The sequence below is a fragment of the Megachile rotundata genome, chromosome 9 (genome assembly GCF_050947335.1).
Source record: "Megachile rotundata isolate GNS110a chromosome 9, iyMegRotu1, whole genome shotgun sequence".
Taxonomy (NCBI): Eukaryota; Metazoa; Arthropoda; class Insecta; order Hymenoptera; family Megachilidae; genus Megachile; species Megachile rotundata.
In genome coordinates, this window is record NC_134991.1 from 11,548,969 (window position 1) to 11,570,974 (window position 22,006).

General features: G+C 39.9%; 2 protein-coding genes across 4 annotated transcripts in view; both read right to left on the minus strand.

Moving 5' to 3' along the window:
- Positions 1-108: 108 nt before the first annotated feature.
- Positions 109-14,828, minus strand: LOC100874743 (uncharacterized). Of its 2 annotated transcripts, XM_076535888.1 has the most exons (7): positions 14,081-14,828; positions 13,812-14,014; positions 12,005-12,238; positions 11,456-11,594; positions 4,902-5,054; positions 2,231-2,581; positions 109-2,009 (listed from the first exon to the last, which is right to left on the minus strand). In XM_076535888.1, the coding sequence occupies exons 1-7, from the start codon at positions 14,333-14,335 to the stop codon at positions 1,845-1,847; spliced, it is 1,500 nt and encodes a 499-aa protein (XP_076392003.1). In that variant the 5' UTR covers positions 14,336-14,828; the 3' UTR covers positions 109-1,844. The 2 variants fall into 2 exon arrangements, with proteins under 2 accessions (XP_076392003.1, XP_003705046.1); XM_003704998.3 differs by lacking the exons at positions 11,456-11,594; positions 12,005-12,238; positions 13,812-14,014; positions 14,081-14,828 and adding an exon at positions 6,313-7,656.
- Positions 14,829-16,907: 2,079 nt separating this feature from the next.
- Positions 16,908-22,006, minus strand: part of LOC143263951 (muscle-specific protein 300 kDa-like) — a 32,176-nt gene continuing 27,077 nt past the window's right edge. For both annotated transcript variants that reach the window (XM_076535875.1, XM_076535874.1), the window contains exons 9-14: positions 21,509-21,693; positions 21,370-21,408; positions 20,428-20,934; positions 19,481-19,724; positions 18,877-18,932; positions 16,908-18,516 (exon numbers count right to left, since the gene is read on the minus strand). In XM_076535875.1, coding sequence (XP_076391990.1) covers positions 18,297-18,516; positions 18,877-18,932; positions 19,481-19,724; positions 20,428-20,934; positions 21,370-21,408; positions 21,509-21,693 — 1,251 coding nt within the window. In that variant the 3' untranslated portion in view covers positions 16,908-18,296. The remainder of the gene's footprint in view (positions 18,517-18,876; positions 18,933-19,480; positions 19,725-20,427; positions 20,935-21,369; positions 21,409-21,508; positions 21,694-22,006) is intronic.

Below are 22,006 nucleotides of genomic sequence, written 5' to 3' on the forward strand. Positions count from 1 at the left end.
GAAACTTTATGGGAACTTGCGTATTGTAGCGTTCCGTGCTAAATTGCAAGACCAGTTGTGTGAAAAAGTATCGTATCCTAAATGTCTACTAGTCATTAACCTCGCTGATTTCATAGAAGCGGATCAAAAAGATAAAACTTCTTTATTATACAACTTGCAAATACTTGTTTCATTCGTCATCTTATTTTCTCATTTTTTATTTCAATCAACCCGTGATAAAAGTTGCTTATAAATATACATTATGATTTTGAACGCAAAGTAGTTTGTGCGCTTGGTTCGCGATACGAATTTCGACGAAGAGGCAGCGTGAGCGGTGATAGTTTCTGTCGATCGGACGCGATCGATACCGGTTTTTCTGTGGGACATCGTAGGAAAACTTCCGGCACGACTCATCGTATTGTTCATTGTGAAAATATTAAATGTAGGCCAGGAGGGCAGTCCGCTTATCGTCGAACTAGCCACTTCCCATCGATGTGCCAGTCGCCCATTGTCCCGTCATTATTCCAGTTAATTAATTATTAGTACGCCATGACGTCGTAATTGATGTACAAGAGCAAAAACTGCGGGGTGTACAGGATGCGGGGGAGAAGGTTGTAACCCATTTATAATGATCGAGTCCAGTCTATTACCATTGTCATCATCAAGGTCTCATCTAACTCTAGGATCGCAAAGTGTACACTTTTCGATAATCATAAGTGTATGGCAATAAAGAGAGAATGAAATAAATTCGATTGATCGACAGATATCGACGCGTTTGAAAGCGGTGATTATCATTTGATGACTAGAAAGAAATCCTACAGGATTTGCTGACGAACTTCTTTTTCTTCGCTCGTTAATTAAGAGAGCACCTACTTTGAATTATTCAGTCTGACTAGATAATTTAATATATTACCCAGAAATCACTTCTTGATAATTTCTTCCAAGGAGTATTAATATACAAATAAAATAAGAGACGTAATTGAAATTTTCCACGAAAAGAAAGTATGGTGTCTTTTTGGTCTAAGTAGGTATACCCTCTTAACAACTTAATCATCGAGTAAATATCTCAACGAAATCCATTCCACACTTCGCTAGCAACATGAATCGTTCGAGTTAATGTAATATCCGGTTCGGTAGTATTTTCAACATCTTATCACTGCTTGAGTGTCAAGGCACAAATCATTATAAATGAACGCGTAATCGCAAGAGGTCGCATGTATATTGGAACCGCAACATTCGAATTGAAATTATTCGAATAATTCTGGTGCGCAAATTTTGACAGTCTCATACACGCGTGCTCTAGTGTCATATATACTGTACAACTTACATTACACGCATCTGCGTCTTCGAGGATGACGAGTAAACTGCTCCTACACGATGCTTTTTATCCACGTGGATACACTTATTGCCGCGCGCACTCGCACACGATAAAAAGAGAAGAAACATCAATTACGTGCAATTGATTACAGTTTACTATATACAGACACGTGTTAATCAATCCTCACTCACAGCCATTCACTTAGTCCTTCGTTGAATTTCAATATTCGTCGATCCTGTTCGTGTCCACTCCTCTAATTGTCCGTCTAACTTAATCGATTTTCTAAGTGTCTATCTGCGTGTCTACCTACATCATCTATCTGTCGATCGTATGCTCTTATCGCGCTATTTCTTTCGTTTATTTCATCGTTTACCTTATTTCGTAGTTCGTTACAGCCTTATTTTCGACAACTTCGGTACAAAGACCGTGTAAAGCGTTCGATTGTTGGAATGTCACTGCACGATCACCGGTTTTGGCACAAACTCGAGGAGTATCTATCGACGATGATCAGAAGAGTATTGTAGTCGAACTTGCACGATGTTCGTAATTAGACGAGAGATTCAGGATTCGTTGGTAAGATGGTCGTGGCGGTGCTGTTTGGTAGAAGAGCTCCGTTCTCAGCGTCTTTGGCATTTCCGTCTGCTCGTGGCCGGAAGTCCTTTGAGGCTACCAGCAGATTTCGTCGTCTCGCTTCTTTCTTTTCGCGTTCGACCTGAAATGAACGGAAACATAAATCCTCTTATCGCTTCATATACCAATTCTTGGGTATAGAATCTTTTTTTTATAAAATTTGCAGGTAATTGCTACATAAATGATCATTTATTGGACGGCAATACATTTTAAGATTTCATCAAATTTTAAGACTACGTTGTTAATACTGTTCTCAATATTTTACTCATGTTGAAATATATTGCTCGTTTTCAATCAACTAACCTTGAAGAACAATCGAAGATAATGGCAAGGAAACGCGACGCATTTGCCGTCGTCCTCTTCGGCATCGATGTAAACGCCCCTCACGAGTATGGAGTTGCTACAATTGAGAAGTACGAGGAAAACGAAGCATCCGACGTGTGTGATCCAGCAGGACAATTCTGGATTCTCGGGTAACAGCCAAAGGTCCAGCACGTTCCAGATACCCCGCCACACGTTCACCGTGCCCAGAAAACTCAGCAAGAGGAAACAATCTGCTGCGACCAACCGGGCCAGACCTTGAAGACGAGCACACACGTATCTCATCAAAGGCTGAAGGGAAAACGTCACTGTAACTATCACGTATCCGATGGCCTGCAATCAAACGAGCAATTGTCGAAATTTTACTCGCATGAATCATGTGGGAATAACAAGTGAATTGGGTAGTTAGGTAGCTAGGGATTTGAGGATGGAGTGTATTCTCGAAGGTGAGAAGCTGTTATGGTGACATGATAAGTTTGTAGATTCATATATTTACAAATATGTAAACAAAAACAGTTTGTAATCGGTAATTTATCTAATAGGGAAATATGAAGGTTGTGTTATATTATTCTACATAAGGTTTGTACTGCGAATGAATCAGAGGATGTGCCAGAACTGCACGTCCGCTTTTTGTCCGCTTTTCGTCAGTGGTATCGAATCATCGACAGTTTCAACTGACACGTTTGGGCGTCTCGATTTAGAACCGATTTAGTAACATTATTTTAAACTGAACAATCGACGATTGTTTCAGCGAGCTATTCCCACGGGAAGTTTACTCGCCGTGTAAATCTTGGGAACTAAATAAGCCATCAATTATCTAATCTGGTTGTTAAAAATAACGGGGTGTCTAAACATGCAAATTATTTTAGAAATAATTTTTAACACGGAGAATGCGTTTTTGTCGGAATGGACGAAAGAGGCGGACATTGCAGATCGCAGAGATGCGAGCGAATCAGTCGACAAATCGTCCGTGGCTGTTTCACGGTTTCGAAGTGGCATTGCGAGCGAGTAAATGCGTGAATTGGATGACCCTCGCGCAATCATCGACCCTCTTGAGAATTTATGTTACCGCGATCATCGCGCAAATCGTATCGGGCTTCTCGTAAGGATTTCGAACACGCAGCTGATTTTTCGTCGTCGCCTTTACAGAGATAATTTATTTAAATTCTAAAAATATACAAGTAAAATTATTTTTAAACGTTTTTAAATAACAATGAGCTGTTTTGATCTTCGATAAGCGTAATACGATTTCCATTTTGATTTATCTGTACGAATCTTCCGACGTTCGAGATTAACAGTTCAGAGGAATAAACGATAGATTAGGGACCGACAAAGTCTACTCGCTAAGGTCGCTGATAACAGAAAACGTGTCTGAGGGATTCCTACTTTTTACTGGATTTTTCCGAGTTATCGAATTCGGAAAGCAATCGATACGATCACTCGATAAATCATCGAGAATTTAATCTGATGTCTGAAGTTTCCTTCTTCTCACCCTCCGTTCGATCGTTTCTGATAAAAATTTTTTACTAGAAATCATTTGTATCCATCGAATTGCTTACAATTGTTTTTGATCCAATTGAAGATTTTTTTGTATAAACAATACTTCTTTCTATATCAAATTCACATAAATATAGAGGATGGCCTTTGTTTACGAGATTTTTGTTTCGACATCTTTCTCAAGTATTTTCGATGAAAAAGTGGTCACGAAAATGACACTGCACGCCTGTCAGTCAAGGGGTTAATCGGCAGAGAATCTCGAGTTATCATAAAAATCGTCGCTATCGTCACGATTGTTGTCGCGTCGAAAGCATGGCGCCAGTTGTATATTATTTTGCAACAGAACAATTCCACAGGCTCAGCTTAAGTTGGCAATGTTGAAATATTTGCGTGGGATCATCTTTGTTTGCTAACGCGTTTGCAACGAAATATCGTCTGCATTCGTGATGGTTAACGTGACGGGATCACGTCTAGGCAAATTGATCTATGAACGATAAATGATCTTTGGAGGAACAATGAGAGTCGATGAGGATCTGAAAATATCTTCGGAAAAAAATTAAGTTGGAGAACATATTTTGCCCCGCTATGGGTAACATTTAATCGAGTCGAGCAGACTGAAGATCAACGATCGTCATTATTGAAAAATTAAACAAATCCTCTCGTTGACCGCGTTCTCTCCGCATCGTATTCAGACAAGTAAACGCAGCTCGTAATAAAGTGTCTTACACACTCACACACTCACACAAGCACATCAACAGTTTTGTCATGTGCCCCTACAATCATGCAATTGGCGAATATTCAATTATACAATCGGACCAACAGCGTGCCGCTCGAGCAGTGCGCGTAGGTGGCACGTTTCAAAATGTCGTTCAACACGTGATTGCTAATGACACCCGATAACACGTGTTCATCGATTTAGCAGAATTCTAGTTCTACAAATCTGATTAACGACTATTCGACTTTTAACGAATTTTGTGCAAGGGAATTCGGAGGATAATTGTACATACACGAGGATCTCTTAGTTTACTTGAATGCTACAACTAATTATTCAAATAATTTAGATAATTTATCAAGAATATTAGAGACTCTGAATGTTTGTAATTTCACAAAATTCGAAATTGAAAGATCGAAGTACTTGAATTAAGATATCACTTACAAGAGATCCGATCGCGGAGTACTCTCGATCTTCTGGGAACAAGTAGAGATCGAAAAGTATCCAAACACCTCTCCAAACGAACACGACCAAAGTACCAACGACACCAACGCTGAAGGCACAATCCAATAAGTACAACGACCAGTCCCTCGTGTTCTGCAATCAAGCAACATAAACAATAGATAAGCATCATTTACAGGTGACAAGTCGAGAAATATTTGAAGAGGCTTGGAATCTATGATAAATTGAATATCATGAGAATCGCTAAAGTCAAAGATTATTTATTATAAAATGTATCTGTAATTAACCTTTCGATAAGCATTAATTCTTCTCTACAAAATTGAATATCAATAACATTACAATATTAAATTTTCAAGATTAAAATGATTAAACAAACAAAACTTACAAGATTTCAAATTGTCAATTCAATTTTTGATCAGGCCTCGACGGTTCTGATTAAATACAAAGTTTAACAGAAATATAATTAAACAATCTTCAATAGTTGTAAGTTGGCGCATAATTCTAATCGTTCATTTTGTGAATATCGATGACTGAAAGTTCGAAGGATCTTCCGGTCGATGTACCATGTATGAGGTAAACTTTCATATGAGTGTACCATCCGCTTACTTTGCATGACACCCTTCTGTCCTCGATTTTTAAGTGATAAAGAGGACTCAACTGACGATAATTAATTTAAGAACGTTTCACTGTCTCCGCTGTTTTTTCAACGTATCAATTAATCATTTATCCATACAATAAATATTATTTTCAATCACTTTTATTCATCGAATAAAAGCTGTTTCCTTTTCACAATACCTTACGTTCCAAATGAAATATCGTAAATAGATTTCCAAGAGAAAATTTGTAAAATATCAGATAATTATTCGAGAATACGGTGAACATCGAAATTGTTGCAATTACTGGCTCGAGCTCGTGCGTGCATGGACGCAATGCTGTTCGATTGTCGGGAGAGACAGCCGGAAACTGTGCTTATACCTTACACATCGATAGCGTGCATCGCACGGTTCTAGTTCCAGTGATGCGTCAAAACATGCTGTCTAAGCTTTTACATTTCCTACTTAACATTTACCGAATACTTTCAAAAATCAACTCTTCTATGATATTTTGAGACAAAGTTTTTTGATGTTCGTAGAAACGGTTACATATAGCACGACACACTTTGAAGTTCAAAGTATCAAATGATTTTAGGATATCAGAGAATTCACTAAAATATGTCAAATATAAATTTAAAACAGAACGACTAGTGGTGCATCACGAGTCTTAGGTCGCGTTAAGGTATATAAAATTTTGAGATTGGGAGATTGTGAAGAACTTGGATACCATAAGAGCAAAGTTCCGATTTGCGCCCTGACAGTGCCCGCTCCATTCCACGATTAACCGTCGATTTACTTACGTTCACCCGGAACATGGTCTGCACTTCGAAGTACCCTGGACATGAGTCCAGACAAACGGTAAAGGGTGGTGCGGAAATGTTCCTGACGGCTCGCATGATGGCCAATGCCAGCAGACTAACGGCGGTGGTTGCGAAAACGGTGCCGGCTGTGAGTTCCGTGTAGAGGTCCAAAGCTTGCCATGCGCCGCGCCATGCATTTACGCAGCAGAATCCGAAAACGGCTGTGTACAACCTGGAGCCGACGTAGTACGACAATCTGTGCTTGTCCGGGTGCAGTAAATCGTTGAGAACATGTTGGACCACGTTAAACGCGTACAAGCCAATGAAACCGATCACAATCGAGGTCAGGCTACTCAGCACCGGATCCTCGGGATAGACGTAGACGTCGCTCAAGCCCCATGTTCCTCTCCAGTAACCGACCACTGCTGGAGCAGCCACCGTAGCCGAGAATACCGTGTCCAAAATCGTGAGTATCGTGTAATGGAGACGACTCGATGATTGACCAGTCAGGCCGCTGGTCATTCCGGTGCCACCTCGTAACTCGACCATTCTCATCCAATCCTGATCGAGCCTAGTCGCACCGCTCATCATGCATGATTCGAGGCCGTTGCGGTACGTGCGCTTAGCTGGTGGACGCCTTCGGCTTTCGAAGAATTCCACCGGCCTATCATTCTTCCATCAAAGGATCTGTCTCTTGGTCTTCCAATTGAGTCTGATGAACCACGATCGTTGAACTTCAATTCACGTCTTGAGTCTGCACGATGATCGTTCTTCTTTTTTGCTCTTCGAGTCCCTTCAATGGCGCTGAATGGCTACTTCACTCATGACCTGGTGTTCATGATCTTCGAGTAGATTTTCAGTCTGCAAAGGTTCTTTTTCAGGTTCTCTCAGTTCTCGAGACTTTTCGTGTCTTTTCACTGAAACGGTTCGAGTATTACACCCATCTTCATACTCCTATCGCAGGAATCTCTTCCGTTGACTGTTCTCTCGAGTCAGTTTGGTCAACTGTTTGAAACTCTGTGGCGAATGATTTTCTGGCAGGTGGTTTCCTCTCGACATCTTCAAACGATCCTCGATCCTGTCATCGCACGAACTTACGATCTGTTCACGAGTGGTTTCGACGTTCACGGTTTTCGACGGTCGGAAAAAGTCACCGCAGACGATTGATGCATCCGCACACCGGGGCGAGTACGCGAGACTGTCAGCCGACAGGTCGGGTGAGTACTGGCATCTGTTCAGTCACCGCTATCTTTTATCAAGTGCTAAGCACGGACCAACACTATCGCATTATCATGAACAGCTTCGTCATACGGGCCATGGCATAGAGAATAGTACCGGTGTGCCTCTGCACTCTTCCCTTCCTTCCTCGACCTCTCCGACAACCCCCCACCAAATCTGCACGTAAAGCACGCTTGATGAACGAACACCGGGGGACGAGCTTTTTAGACGCTCGTCATTGATGTTCTAAGAAAGTTCAAAGCCGTCTCGAGGATGACTCCGGCTGACGCCAACGCTTCCAGGGAGAATTTTACATTACGAATCAAATTGGACAATTTAACTCGAATAGTTACCGGGAAACGCGTTCATTCGGATTGTTCATCGCTCGAGAAGCTTTCTTGGATTTTTACCGATGTACGGTTCACCTTTCTGGGTCATTGTTGATCGATCCATTTTCTAGGTTAGAGAACTATACTTCGTTTGTCAAGGGTAACGGGGTGCACGTGCTGCGCTCATTGACGTAACTTGGGGTTTTGCGGGGTGGACCGGCTAGCATTTATTCGCCGGATCTGTATTAAGATCATGATCATTTTAAATTTGAAATTTCAAAATTTCGTCTAAAAAATAAATTCGTAACTTTAAAAGCTTTCGATATGAAATTTCATACGAGTATTTCATAATCGGGAAAATTAAAAATAAGTAAAATAGAGAAGTTCGTATTGAAGGGTACTAATCGATAAAAGTCGCATTCTAAACTATGTAACATCACGAAACCGTAATTAATTAAAATTCTAATTCTCATTTTTGATTCGCTTAATTTCGCTCGCGTGACTATTTCCATATTCCTGCATATATTACCTAGGCTCAAAATTCTTGAACGTGCATGCAAATCGATCGAAACTCTTTCAGTGTTTACGAACATTCTTTGTAAATTACACACTCATATTTTTTCTTTGTCACATGTTCAATCGATCATCGATTAAATATTTAATTTAGAACACGATATCTCGAATTATATAAAACAGTGATACGTTATTATCGTCCAACGAAATTTCGTCGCGGAAATGACTTGTGCGTAAACTTGTCTGTAATCGTGGTTGCCATTCACGACTATCCTAATCGAATTACACTGCAATACTTACACAATTCAAACTTTATTAATTCAATTACTATTGTGATAATGATATCCCTGTTTGAATATTATGAGTTTATAAACGGTACTCATTGCCAATAAAGAACGTCAAATTGTAATTCAGATTTGAATTACAAGTGAGTAGACAGAGAATGTAACGGAGTAAAATTGATTGTAAATATAATTGGTGAATTAATCGAACAGTAATCTTTCTCTGTTGCTATCAGACGTTAGCACAGAGAGATTTAATTCAGTGCTGACAAAATGTTATCGAGCTACCGTAAGGCGTCCGCGTAAATCGTGATCACCACACGCGACAAACAGGCGCTAATTAACAAATCCGGAACCGTCGTTGATTGATAAGAAACAAGATAGTAGTCGGAGCCACCCGGTCGAGCCACCTTGAAGCCTCATTTTTCTGAGTGGCGTTTCCTGCCCGCCAGATTCATCGAGCTTTTGTACCGACGAACGCATCGCTAATCGCCACCTTTTTGTACACCAATAAAGCTTGGATTACGACGATCCTCTCACCTTGACCCGTCATTTTTTTCGCGACATCCTTTGTCCAGCGCGAAAAACTCCCCGCGAACGGCGCCTCTCGGATAATCGTTTCACGCGACGTTAACACCTGCTTTCGATGATCGATAAAGAGAAAATTAAGTATACGATTCATTAATGTTTGTTGTATGTACGAATGTAGATACGTTGGTGTAATAATAGAATATGATATCTTGAGACAATGTGACTAGATAATACCGGTAATATGTTTCAGGCGTGTCGCCAATTTCTTGATAACGTTAAGACCCTTTGACACACTGATACTTTGTGTTAATATTGGAGATTTTAACGTCGAAGATTCGAGCGGCGAATTATCAGGAGTCGAATTACCATGTGTAGAATTATCACGCGACGAATTACCACGCGTCGAGTTACCACGCGCCGAATTTCGACGTATCGAATTACCATGCATCGAATTACCACGCGCCGAATTACTACGTATCGAATTACGACGGACCGAATCACTACGTATCGAATTACCACGCGTTGAATTACTACGCGTTGAGTTACCACGCGCCGAATTTCGACGTATCGAATTACCATGCATCGAATTACCACGCGCCGAATTACTACGTATCGAATTACGACGCACCGAATCACTACGTATCGAATTACCACGCATCGAATTACCACGCGTTGAATTACCACGCGTAGAATTACCACGCGTGGAATTACCAAGCCTTGAATTACCACGCGTGGAATTACCAAGCGTAGAATTACCACGCGTAGAATTACCACGCGTGGAATTACCAAGCCTTGAATTACCACGCGTGGAATTACCAAGCGTAGAATTACCACGCGTAGAATTACCACGCGTGGAATTACCAAGCCTTGAATTACCATGCGTGGAATAACCAAGCGTAGAATTACCACGCGTAGAATTACCAAGCGTAGAATTACCACGCGTAGAATTGCCACGCGTAGAATTACCACGCGTGGAATTACCAAACGTTGAATTACCACGTGTAGAATTGTCTAGCGTGGAATTACCACGCGTAGAATTACCAAGCGTAGAATTACCACGCGTAGAATTGCCACGCGTAGAATTACCACGCGTGGAATTACCGAACGTTGAATTACCACGTGTAGAATTGTCTAGCGTGGAATTACCAAGCGTAGAATTACCACGCGTAGAATTACCACGCGTAGAATTACCACGCGTGGAATTACCAAGCGTAGAATTAATCGTATATGTGGCGATAAATTCCACTTCTCTATACGCAATTATTGTTTGCACGTTATAGAATATCAGTTAGTAAATATACTTATCGTTAATTATTAAGTGTCTTAGTTTAGATCGAAAGAGTCTTAGATCAAGAGTGGATGGTAATTTCGAAGCTTTCGTTTTGTAAAATCCCCGCACTTGGCAAACATTGTAGGAGCATATAAAATTTTTATGATTCACGGTCTTCAATGAACTACACGCAAATAACGCGACAAGTACGATAAAGACAACGATAACTGTTATTGCTCGATACGTTTCTTTCGCCGTATCAGGTTGTACTATAAAGTTTACTACAAAGTTGACGGAGTTAATCATTTTTTGTTTTCAGTGATACACAGTTATAGGTAACGTTTGCACGATGACGTTGCGACATCCTTTTAACCATCGTAGATTATCAAATATATGTAATTCAATTAAATTTCTGTTCAAGATATCTTGCTATGTGTATTCTTCGCAATCGTGTTTGCGGAAAGATTGCAATTTGTTTTCTTCTTAATGGTTGCATTATTTTCTGATACATTTGTTTAAGAAAAGATTAAAAGCATAAAAGTCTACTTTTTGGGTAATCTTTAATAAATGGGTGTTTTAATTGTTCCAAAAGTATTATTCAGGAGATTGTAATGAAAATATATAGGTACATTATCAGTTAATTTAATTAATTGTTAATGGATCATTTGTTGTAGAAAGTATATGAAATGTGGTAAAATAGGTACAGTTTACCTTATCAATATTCGCAACATGAATTCTATAAAGTTTTTGCGAAACATTGTTAAACAGTGATGAAATTCAGGGTCTTTTGTAAGAACAAGTATCTCAGTTTGTCTTTTTACGAAAGCACTTAAAAGGGAAACGATGTCTTTCCCATTATCAAAATGTATATAGAAAAATAAGAAAGTAAGCATTCTTGTAATGCAACTGAATTGTACATAAAAAATTATATTATTACATAAAAATCATTTGAGTAAATAATTCTTTACCAAAACGAACTTTATGGTAGAATAAAAACTTACCGACTGATATCTTGTGGGGAACCGGAAGACGTAGCTGAGTTTGTCCACAAGTAACACCGGTGGAATCGCGATCAGATTTCGAATGGATCGCAAAACTATCAGCACCGCAAGAATCACCAGTAATGTGCCCACTATTCTCCTGTAGAAAATTAAAAGTCTAAGAGAATATGCAAATTGTAATCCCTCGTTTTCACCACTTTGTGCATTACTCAATCGTTGTATGGAGAGAATTATATATTTCTTAAACGAATATTACAACTATTATATTTGAAAGAATCAGGAGAAAGAACAAATTATTTGTTATTTAACTTAAAATTTTCAATTTTTTAGTAATTATTTTTGTGACGTATTTCTGCGGAGTTCCTGAAGCATGTTCGTCTTCGAATGTAAACCTGGTTGCCATGCCTCCAGGGATGAGCGATTTATGCGAATTTGAATCACTTAATAAGTAGTAAGTACGTCGAATCAAGTGGCCAGCGTAAGTCTTTTCGATTGCACGAAAAACGAGAGGGATGTGTAAAAAAATAGAAAACAAAGAATTAATCTTACCAAAAACTACCGATGAGAAAGCGATCCAAAATTATCCATCCACCTCTCCATTGCATATTACAAGCAACACCAAAGATGTACGTGTACACAATCTGAGTTATTCTGCAGACTAATTTGTTCAACACTGTCTTCTTGTTCCATGCGCGAGTTGCACGTGCGTGTAATACATTTTTAAAAATCGCGAAAATTGTGTGAATTAAAATACCCAATAAGAATGTTAACGTTCCAGGAAACCTTAAAGCACAAGATAAAATGATTTAATACAGTAATTCCGCTTGTTATTTATTACAGACGTTTATATTTAAAAGTATGTGAAAAATACGCATAAACAACGCCGTTAACACGATAATTTTAAAACGAACATAAGTTTAATTTAGCTATTAACAGTTATCTTTTATCTACTATACACGTTGGGTCAATATATAATAGTATACAGCACAACAGAAGTTTCACCTTCGGAAATTCATTATGCGATTCAATTTGGGGAATTTGACACGTGAAAGCTCGGTGTGTGGAAATTTAATGTGTGAGGAGTGCAACTTGTGAGAAATTCGAGGCGTAGGAAATTTAACGCGTGAGAAATTCAACATGTGGAAATTCGGGGCGTGGAAATTCAACGCGTGAAAATACAGCGCGTGGAAATACGGCGCGTGGAAGTACGGCGCGTGGAATTACGGCGCTTGGAAACTCAACGCATGAGAAATTTAACGCGTGAGAAATTCTACGCGTGGAAATTCGGTGCGTGGAAATTCAACGCGTGGAAATACGGGGCGTGGAAATTCAACGCGTGGAAATACAGCGTGTGGAAATACGGCGCGTGGAAGTACGGCGCGTGGAATTACGGCGCTTGGAAACTCAACGCATGAGAAATTTAACGCGTGAGAAATTCTACGCGTGGAAATTCGGGGCGTGGAAATTCAACGCGTGGAAATACGGCGCGTGGAAGTACGGCGCGTGGGATTACAGCGCTTGGAAACTCAACGCATGAGAAATTTAACGCGGGGAAATTCGGGGCGTGGAAATTCAACGCGTGGAAATACGGGGCGTGGAAATTCAACGCGTGGAAATACAGCGTGTGGAAATACGGCGCGTGGAAGTACGGCGCGTGGAATTACGGCGCTTGGAAACTCAACGCATGAGAAATTTAACGCGTGAGAAATTCTACGCGTGGAAATTCGGGGCGTGGAAATTCAACGTGTGGAAATACGGGGCGTGGAAATTCAACGCGTGGAAATACAGCGTGTGGAAATACGGCACGTGGAAGTACGGCGCGTGGAATTACGGCGCTTGGAAACTCAACGCATGAGAAATTTAACACGTGAGAAATTCTACGCGTGGAAATTCGGTGCGTGGAAATTCAACGCGTGGAAATACGGGGCGTGGAAATTCAACGCGTGGAAATACGGCGCGTGGAAGTACGGCGCGTGGAATTACGGCGCTTGGAAACTCAACGCATGAGAAATTTAACGCGTGAGAAATTCTACGCGTGGAAATTCGGGGCGTGGAAATTCAACGCGTGGAAATACGGCGCGTGGGATTACAGCGCTTGGAAACTCAATGCATGAGAAATTTAACGCGTGGAAATTCGGGGCATGGAAATTCAACGCGTGGAAATACGGCGCGTGGAAGTACGGCGCGTGGAATTACGGCGCTTGGAAACTCAATGCGTTAGAAATTCAACGCGTGGAAATTCAACACGTAAGCAGTTCAATGCATAAAAATTCAGTGGCAATGGTAATTCAACACGTGATTTAACGCGTGACAGTATTGGCAATATAACGAGTGTCTAGTGTAGTCAACGACTCACATGTTCGCGTGAATATCCATCAACGTCCACACCCCTCTCCAAAATCCAATTGTGAGTGGAGCGATCAGAACCAACGCAAGAAGAGAATCGATGAAAGCTAGAACTTTCTTCTTCTTCTTTAATTTCCTCTCTGAATGACATTTCTCCGTCGTATTCTCATCATCGAGCGTGTTCACGAATTTCGATGGATCGAAATGATCGGTCTAACCGAGAAGAAACTTTGGCAACAACAAGAAGGAAACAGATGACATAAACTTAGAACCAATTACCTTCGAATTGTTATCGAATCTTCCGTCGATACAAATAGCGGACACTTTCAATTCTGCCTCTTCTCCGCTACATTTTAGAATTTGAAGTAATTTGCTTTCATTGGAAATGAAATTTCCATCCTCCGAATGACGGGTACCCGCCACGTTTCCCAAAGAAACATTCGAAAGTTCCAACTTGCCATTATCAATCTCCCTTTTTTTAAAAACCGCTGGAATATCGTTCAAACTTTTGGTCTGTCTGTTCGAATCCGACATGTTACCGTCGCGACTTAAGAAACGAAACTTAAACAGCGTGACGTTCTAACAGCCAGATCTGTATTCGATTCTCATTATCGAATGAAAAATCCTCTTAGCCGAACTAATGTCTTTACAACACTAGTATACCTTTCGTTATCACTGGACATGGTGTGAACGAGGCGCTTGCGCAAACATATGTTACGTTTTTACAATAATTTTTCTTTCGTTGACTATACCTTGCATGCAGCTGCTAATAAACTCCGCGGGATTTGATCCAGGATAGACATGTGCGGGATTCGATTTAAATCGACGCGTGCCTATCTTGCGCTCTCAGACAAACACGTGGATCAGGTTTTTTTTATGCAATCCTGCTTACGGTAAGTCGAATTATCAGGAAAATGAAAACCTTCGAAGCTGTGTTATTAATAGTGACAGGTCTGTCAGTTCCTGTATTTACATGCAAATTAGAAATAGCGGAAACGGGGAGATACTGTAAATTAACATTGAAGTCTAATTTTTAATTTGTTTTCATTCGGGTTTCATTCGAGTGGAATGCAGTGCGTGGAATTACCACGCGTTGAATTACCACGCGTTGAATTTCCACGCGTCGAATTACCACGCATCGAGTTATTACGCGCCGAATTACCACGCGCCGAATCTCTACGTATCGAATTACCATGCACCGAACCACTACGTATCGAATTACCACGCGTCGAGTTACCAAGCGTCGAATTACCACGCGTCGAATTACCACGCGTCGAATTACCACGCGTAGAATTACCACGCGTCGAGTTACCACGCGCCGAGTTACCATGCGTGGAATTGCTACGCGTAGAATTGCCATGCGTAGAATTACCGCGCGTTGAATTACCATGCGTAGAATTATCTAGCGTAGAATTACCACGCGTAGAACTATAAAGCGTTGAATTACCATGCTTAGAATTACCACGTGTAGAATTATAAAGCGTTGAATTACCACGCGTAGAATTGCCAAGCGTTGAATTACCACGCGTGGAATTACCAAGCCTTGAATTACTATGCGTGGAATTACCAAGCGTTGAATTACCACGCGTAGAATTATCTAGCGTAGAATTACCACGCGTGGAATTACCAAGCGTGGAATTACCAAGCCTTGAATTACTACGCGTGGAATTACCAAGCGTTGAATTACCACGCGTAGAATTATCTAGCGTCGAATTACCACGCGTGGAATCATCAAGCGTCGAATTACCATGCACCGAATTATCACGCGTTGAAATTCTTGCAGACGATAAATATGTATGCATCTAGAGATTTAAAGTCAAGCGCTTAGAAGCTTAGAGATAATAATAGTCTCATATGCATTTAATTTGTACTTTAATTAGTCAGCCACAAATGTTCATATCAGTCTGTTTATATCAGCCCGTTAATCGAATCTTATTAAACGAAATAGCTGATAAACGTACTCTATGATCGCGACGCTAAGAGTCTGATCGACTACGTCGCGGATTCTTGGAATGATGGAAGATTTTACCTTGAGAAACTTTCCGTTTGAAAGAAGAATGCATCTGGGATTGCATCAAGTGATTTTGTAGACAATTTTTTAAAATGGGGAAAAATATCGGTGCAGAGTGGAATGAATCCCGAGGGAAATTAAAGGGAAGTGTTAACTCGTTGATTATTATCATAATTGCATGTGTAATATGATTCATAGAATGAGATAATAATAAATGTTAGCCAGGTAATTTTACCCTGTAATTTGCGTGTTAATGCAATTTTATTTATTTTTCTACCCTTTCAGTTATCTTTTTATAATAGTTTTATCAATCTTCGAATTTTTTTATTTTGACCGGTGTCAATTATAACAAATATCTCAATTGTTATAATTGCATCTTCTCATGCTTCATGTTTTGAGCAGCGACGTTTGCTCAAACTGTAATATCTGCACATTTGTTCTTCCACTTAGAAACGAATTTTAATAATACCAGGCGATAACTAAAGCGTCAATAATTGTTTATTGTATACATCATATTACTTTGTTTTCCAGGTAAATGCAGTTTCTAACATTGTAAATGTTTCCAATTCTCGTACCCACTTCCATAGTACTAATTAATTTAATTTTTATTTTACCTCTGTGAGTTTCATTTCGTGTTAGCAATTCTGAAACACCAGGGAGTTAATAATCATAATGTGTTTATTCGTGGAGAACAGGACGCCTGAAAATTATTTTTTCAAAGTCTGGGGTATTTCGGACCCGATCAATGTTAATTTTATCTGACGTTTTATTTGATGTCATAACAAACGTATCGTAAATGATTTAGAGAAAATAGAATATCATTAAGACTGTCTGAAGCATATAACATTTGCAAGATTATTTAAAACAAGTAGAATATATTCTATTAATATCTGAATTTTTTTATGTTCCTTCAGGTTTTCTTAAAGGTTAAAGAATATATCTGAAAATATCACGCGAGGGGTTGATTTCTAATACGCTAACCTAACCTAACACCTACACATTGCTTTTAAACTACTATTCAAGTCTGTAGTTAAGAACGATTAGATTAATAAGCAGGTGTGAATGCAAACAGGTTTGAGTGATAAATCAGACAACTTTCGTATAGGTCTCAATTTATTGTAATTATATTACATCGACAGATGTACACCGTCTTCGGAAAGCTCTGTCCTTACAAAAATACATAACAAAGCTCGGTCGCGTAGCAAGCAAGATACCATTTTTAAATTAGGAAGCGAAATTCTAGCGGGGCCGTTAAATACAGTCGGTTCGTTTATTTCTTTTGTTTGTACCTCGAATAGAATTCGTGATCCATTTGTGCGTATCCTGTAATTATCGTTCTCGCGAGTAAAACATCTTCATCAGGCAACGGTAACTTCGTTTATTATTATGCGACTCATTATGCGATGTCTTTTTAATCGTTCACCTTCAATTACGTGTTAAAAAAACAACGGAAAAGATGAATCCTATAATTTATATATTATCGTGTTTTCTTTCTATCCATCGAACTAGCACCAATGACTGTCGCGATTACTCGGCGATGCCGAGGGAATCGGTCAGTGGACGTTTCGTTCTCCATTATTCTTTTTATATCGAACCGCTTCTCTATTCTCGATTTATAAACGCAACGTATAAAAAATAAAGTCGGAACAAGGTTATATTAATCTCTCGTTTACGTACTAGCCGTAAAACGCGAAACTCGAGTACATATAATATCGTTCTTCTCTCGTAACAAGTTTCGCGGTTGTGTTCTGTGTGTGCACGTAAAGCGATTCGTTAATAATAAATCGTTTCTAATAATTTAATAACACGTTTCGCGCATTCCATGTGACATTAATACTTTCTCGCTTTTTCTCTTTCTCTCGCTCTCTCACGTTCTCTGTACAAACGAAACCTAAACCTCGAAGGAGAAAGAAAAAGTGAAAAATCAATAGTCGTATCAAAGGAACGATATCTACAATGTGTTAATATGTGTTCGTATAAATAGAAACGCGGTAATGTTACATGGAATGTCGTGGGAAGGGGGTTTTCAATAGATCGAAACAAATTCGTCGATAACCGTGTTAAATCGTTCGAGTGGTCGTAATTATTCTCGTGCATTCCCTCCGGAAGAGATTGCACAAGAACGTATTGCACGAAGATCACAATTACGTATAAATAAGCGAAACGGAGCCGTACAATCGTTTTTCTCTTGGTCCATAACGTTATACACAACTAGAAACGTTATATCACACGTGTAAAAATCGTCTTGGCCAAAATGTACGATCCTCGAGGCGATCGAAATGCGTTTCGATCGTCTCGACGATCTCATGGGAGATCCATTGAGTCTTCATCTATAACATGATGGAAATGGTACATCGCACGACAGGCTAGTTAAGTAGCTACGCAGATGACGTTTCCGTTTGCCGCGATTTTTCTGAATGTTTCGACTGAAAGTTCTTCGAGGACCGGCGAAGTTGGTGCGTTTTAAATGGTGTCCTTTTAATGTTAAATCGGCGGCGGTCCGTTCGGGTAGACGACCATCGGAGTGAAACTTCTGGCGAGGTTGTTCGACAGCATACAACTGTAGTCTTCTTCGGCTGATGGGACCAGGGAGGCGACGCCAAGGACCAGTAGCATGACAGCTTGGATCGGTAAGGAGACCCTCAACACTCGGCCCAGGAAACGGTATCCTCGAGACAATACCGTTTGTTGGCCATCGTCACCACTGAAACAGGTACAAGTAGTTTCGTATGATTATTATCATTAAAAATCCATTTTCAGATTGTACTGTTTCTCCAAAATAAACGTGGACAGTGATTAATCACTTAGGAAGACTTTAGGAACATTGATCTCTTAAAAGGATAAATAATTTTAATCCTTATAACTATGTAGTATTAGAACTGTTAACATTATGTAGATCAATAGAATTGTGGATCATAATAATTGTTTGTGTCCACAAATGTCTACGTTTATTTTAAGAACTGTAGATATAAAAATGGAGTCAGTTTTTCAAGATTTTTCTCCAATATTGTATGTTTATTATATTGCAAGATTGTTCAGAAATGAAAAACGTAAAAGAACATACTCTGTGCCGGATGCGTCGCGGGGTTGAACGGATCCAGAGGCAGCTTCGTCGAGCAGCTACAATACAGTAAAAGAGAAAACACAAACAATAAGGTACTGTGCGTGTGAATGCTACTGATAATAAAAGGCATGGGTTAATAAAATACCGACGATAAAAAATTTTTATGCAAACAGAATGTTCATCAGTAAGGGAGGGTTGGTCTAACTATAAACAATTTAGAGTCTGTGGTGAGCAAAGTAGGATCAAAAAGTCTTCCACAAAATATCTAGTGATCTAATTAAACTTAAAAGTACATAGGTGATCCAAATTTGAAAACCCACCCCTAAAAATTGAATGCAGAGTGCTTCGTTTTTGGCATAAATTTTGTCAGATTTTACAACCCATGCCTCAAGATAATTAAATATCGATTAAAGTGATCCTACGACGTAAGTGCATAAATCTGAACTGATAACTAATTTACCAAGGGAGACCATCCACAGAGCACTGACGTTCCCTGCAAATTTTTCCTAAAAACTATCGTTCCGCATCTTACGAAATAAAATCGACAATTTTAGCGAAGTCTCGAGTTTTCCATCGATAAGGAGCAGTTTAGAATGTAGCTTACGTCTTGAGAAAGGGAAGCGAGGGAGGACGTAGTGGCGGCAAGTCCAACGTCTCGAGGGTCCATTCCCAACGCTGCCCCTAATTTTAAAGCGTATATCCCTGTCAGTCGTCGTAAAGACTGCAACCTGAGTCGGAGCTCCTGTAGGCGTGCTCTGGTTTCGCCTTTCTCGTCCAACAACTGATTCGCTGACTCTTGGAGAGACAAAACTCGGGGTTCACATCGTTCTAGGTCACTTCTTAGCTCCCTGAAAAATATTAGTTTCATTAATTTCTTGTCGTTCAAATTTTTAGTCATTATATCTCTATGTTATTGTCTCAAATATCTAAGTCTGTACATTTCTGAATTGTATTTCTGTATTCATAATTTGTCAAATGTTCACATCTAACACCCCAAATTCTGAACTTTGCAAATTCCAAAAGTCCCGAATTCCCATCTCCCCAATTTTTGAAACGTCCACCTTCCAAACTCCCGAATTCTCCACTCTCCAAATTCCAAAAGTCCCTAATTCCCATCTCCCCAATTTCTCAAACGTCCACCTTCCAAAACCCCAAATTCTCAGCTTTGCAAATTCCGAAAGTCCCTAATTCCCATCTCCCCAATTTCTCAAGCGTCCACCTCCAAACCCCCAAATTCCCATCTCCCCAATTTCTCAAACCTCCAAATTCCCATCTCCCCAATTTCTCATGCGTCCACCTCCAAACCCCCAAATTCCCATCTCCCCAATTTCTCAAACCTTCAAATTCCCATCTCCCCAATTTCTCAAACGTCCACCTTCCAAAACCCCAAATTCTAATCTTTCCAAATTCCAAAACTCCCGAATTCCCATCTCCCCAATTTCTCAATCTTCCACCTCTAAACCCCCAAATTCCCATCTCCCCAATTTTTCAAACTTCCAAATTCCCATCTCCCCAATTTCTGAAACCTCCAAATTCCAAAAATCCCTTTACCTGAACTTATTGTACTTGGCGGTCATAATTTCGGTCGATTCCGTGAGATCAACGGGTTCACTGGCCCTTATACTGATTTCCGTTTTCTCCAGCCACGCGAGCAGCTCCTCGACGATGCGATGAAACTGTTGGTTCGACATCAGCGCAACTCGCAGCTGTTCCTGCCAACGGGAAGCGAGCGTGCACACTTTGTCCCATCTCGTGTTCGCGACGGTCAATCTGTCTCTGAGCTGTGTGGCTCGACATAATTCCTCTATGTGGTCGGCTAAATGAGCACCCACTGTGTTCAGGCTGACGAGGATGCTCTTATGGCAGTCGAGATCGAGCAGAAATTCACGATGGTCTTGAATCACGTCCTCCAATTGTTCTATGCTGCTCGGTGGCGAATGTTGTTCACTTTGAGTGCCTTCGGCGAACTCCAACCACTTTTCTAATCTCCAAAGATCGTTCTCTAGTTGAGCCCAATTGCGGCGCGAGCATAATGGACAGGTCAGTCTTCCGTTATCGCTGGAAGAGAAAAATTTTAATATGTTATGGTAGTTCATACTTGTATGGCCGATAACGAGATATGAGTCTACGTGCAAACTGGGAAGAGTAATAAGGTCTTAAATGTCAAGTTTCGAAGATTGGAACACTTGAGACACTGAGAATTTCAGATTGGGAATTTGGGAGTGAGATGAGGTTTTGAGTGTTTGTGAAATTTTGAGACTGAAATTTAGAAATTTTTAGAATTTGAGAATTTGATATTTTTTAAATTTGATCTCTGAGTACTAAACAAATATAAAAAGTAAAAGAATCTACTCTCCATTGCAAGAATATCCTCTATTGTCAAAATATTGTACATTTTGTTGGTGCGAAACGAGTCGAGAAAAGCAGGCACGAAATGAACGAACGTTAATGAGTGTTAATGAGAAATTGTTAGTGCGAAAGGGGAACACTCACTGATCACAGGGGGAGGTGTAAACGTCGCTGATAGACGACCTGTGTATGAAAAAGTCATCGTTTAACGTTGGCTGGGTTAATGTTAATCAAGCGTCTTACGGTATTAAATAAACAATTATAATTTAACATAAACATTTACCTGAGTTCTCTAATTTGTTGTTCACGCGTTCTTGCCAGTATCAAGAGATTCTCGTATCTGTTCGTCAGCGCTGTAACCTCGTCAGCTTTGGCAACCTGAGCACTCAATTTCCCGTCTTCAATGAGCAAACTATGCAAATGACGAACCAGTTCGATCGATGATTGACAACTTCCGATCAATTTACTCTGTGAAGGAGGACATCAGATTTTAGAGTACGAAGAAATTTGAATTTTAATAGCCTATTGCGTGGCAAATTCTAAACATAGAAAGTCAGATGACAAAAATATCACAGAGTAGCACTTATGGTATAAAACTTAAAGCCACAAGAAAATTAATATGTAAATGATGTATCAATATTCTCAGTACAAAATAGTCGATACCCTAGAATAGCATACAAATAATTGACTCGTTAAATAACATTGAACTTGTAAAATAAATTAGTGCTTCATGTGGTTCATTTCAATTGGCAATTCGCCATTTTATAGTGAGAATATTACC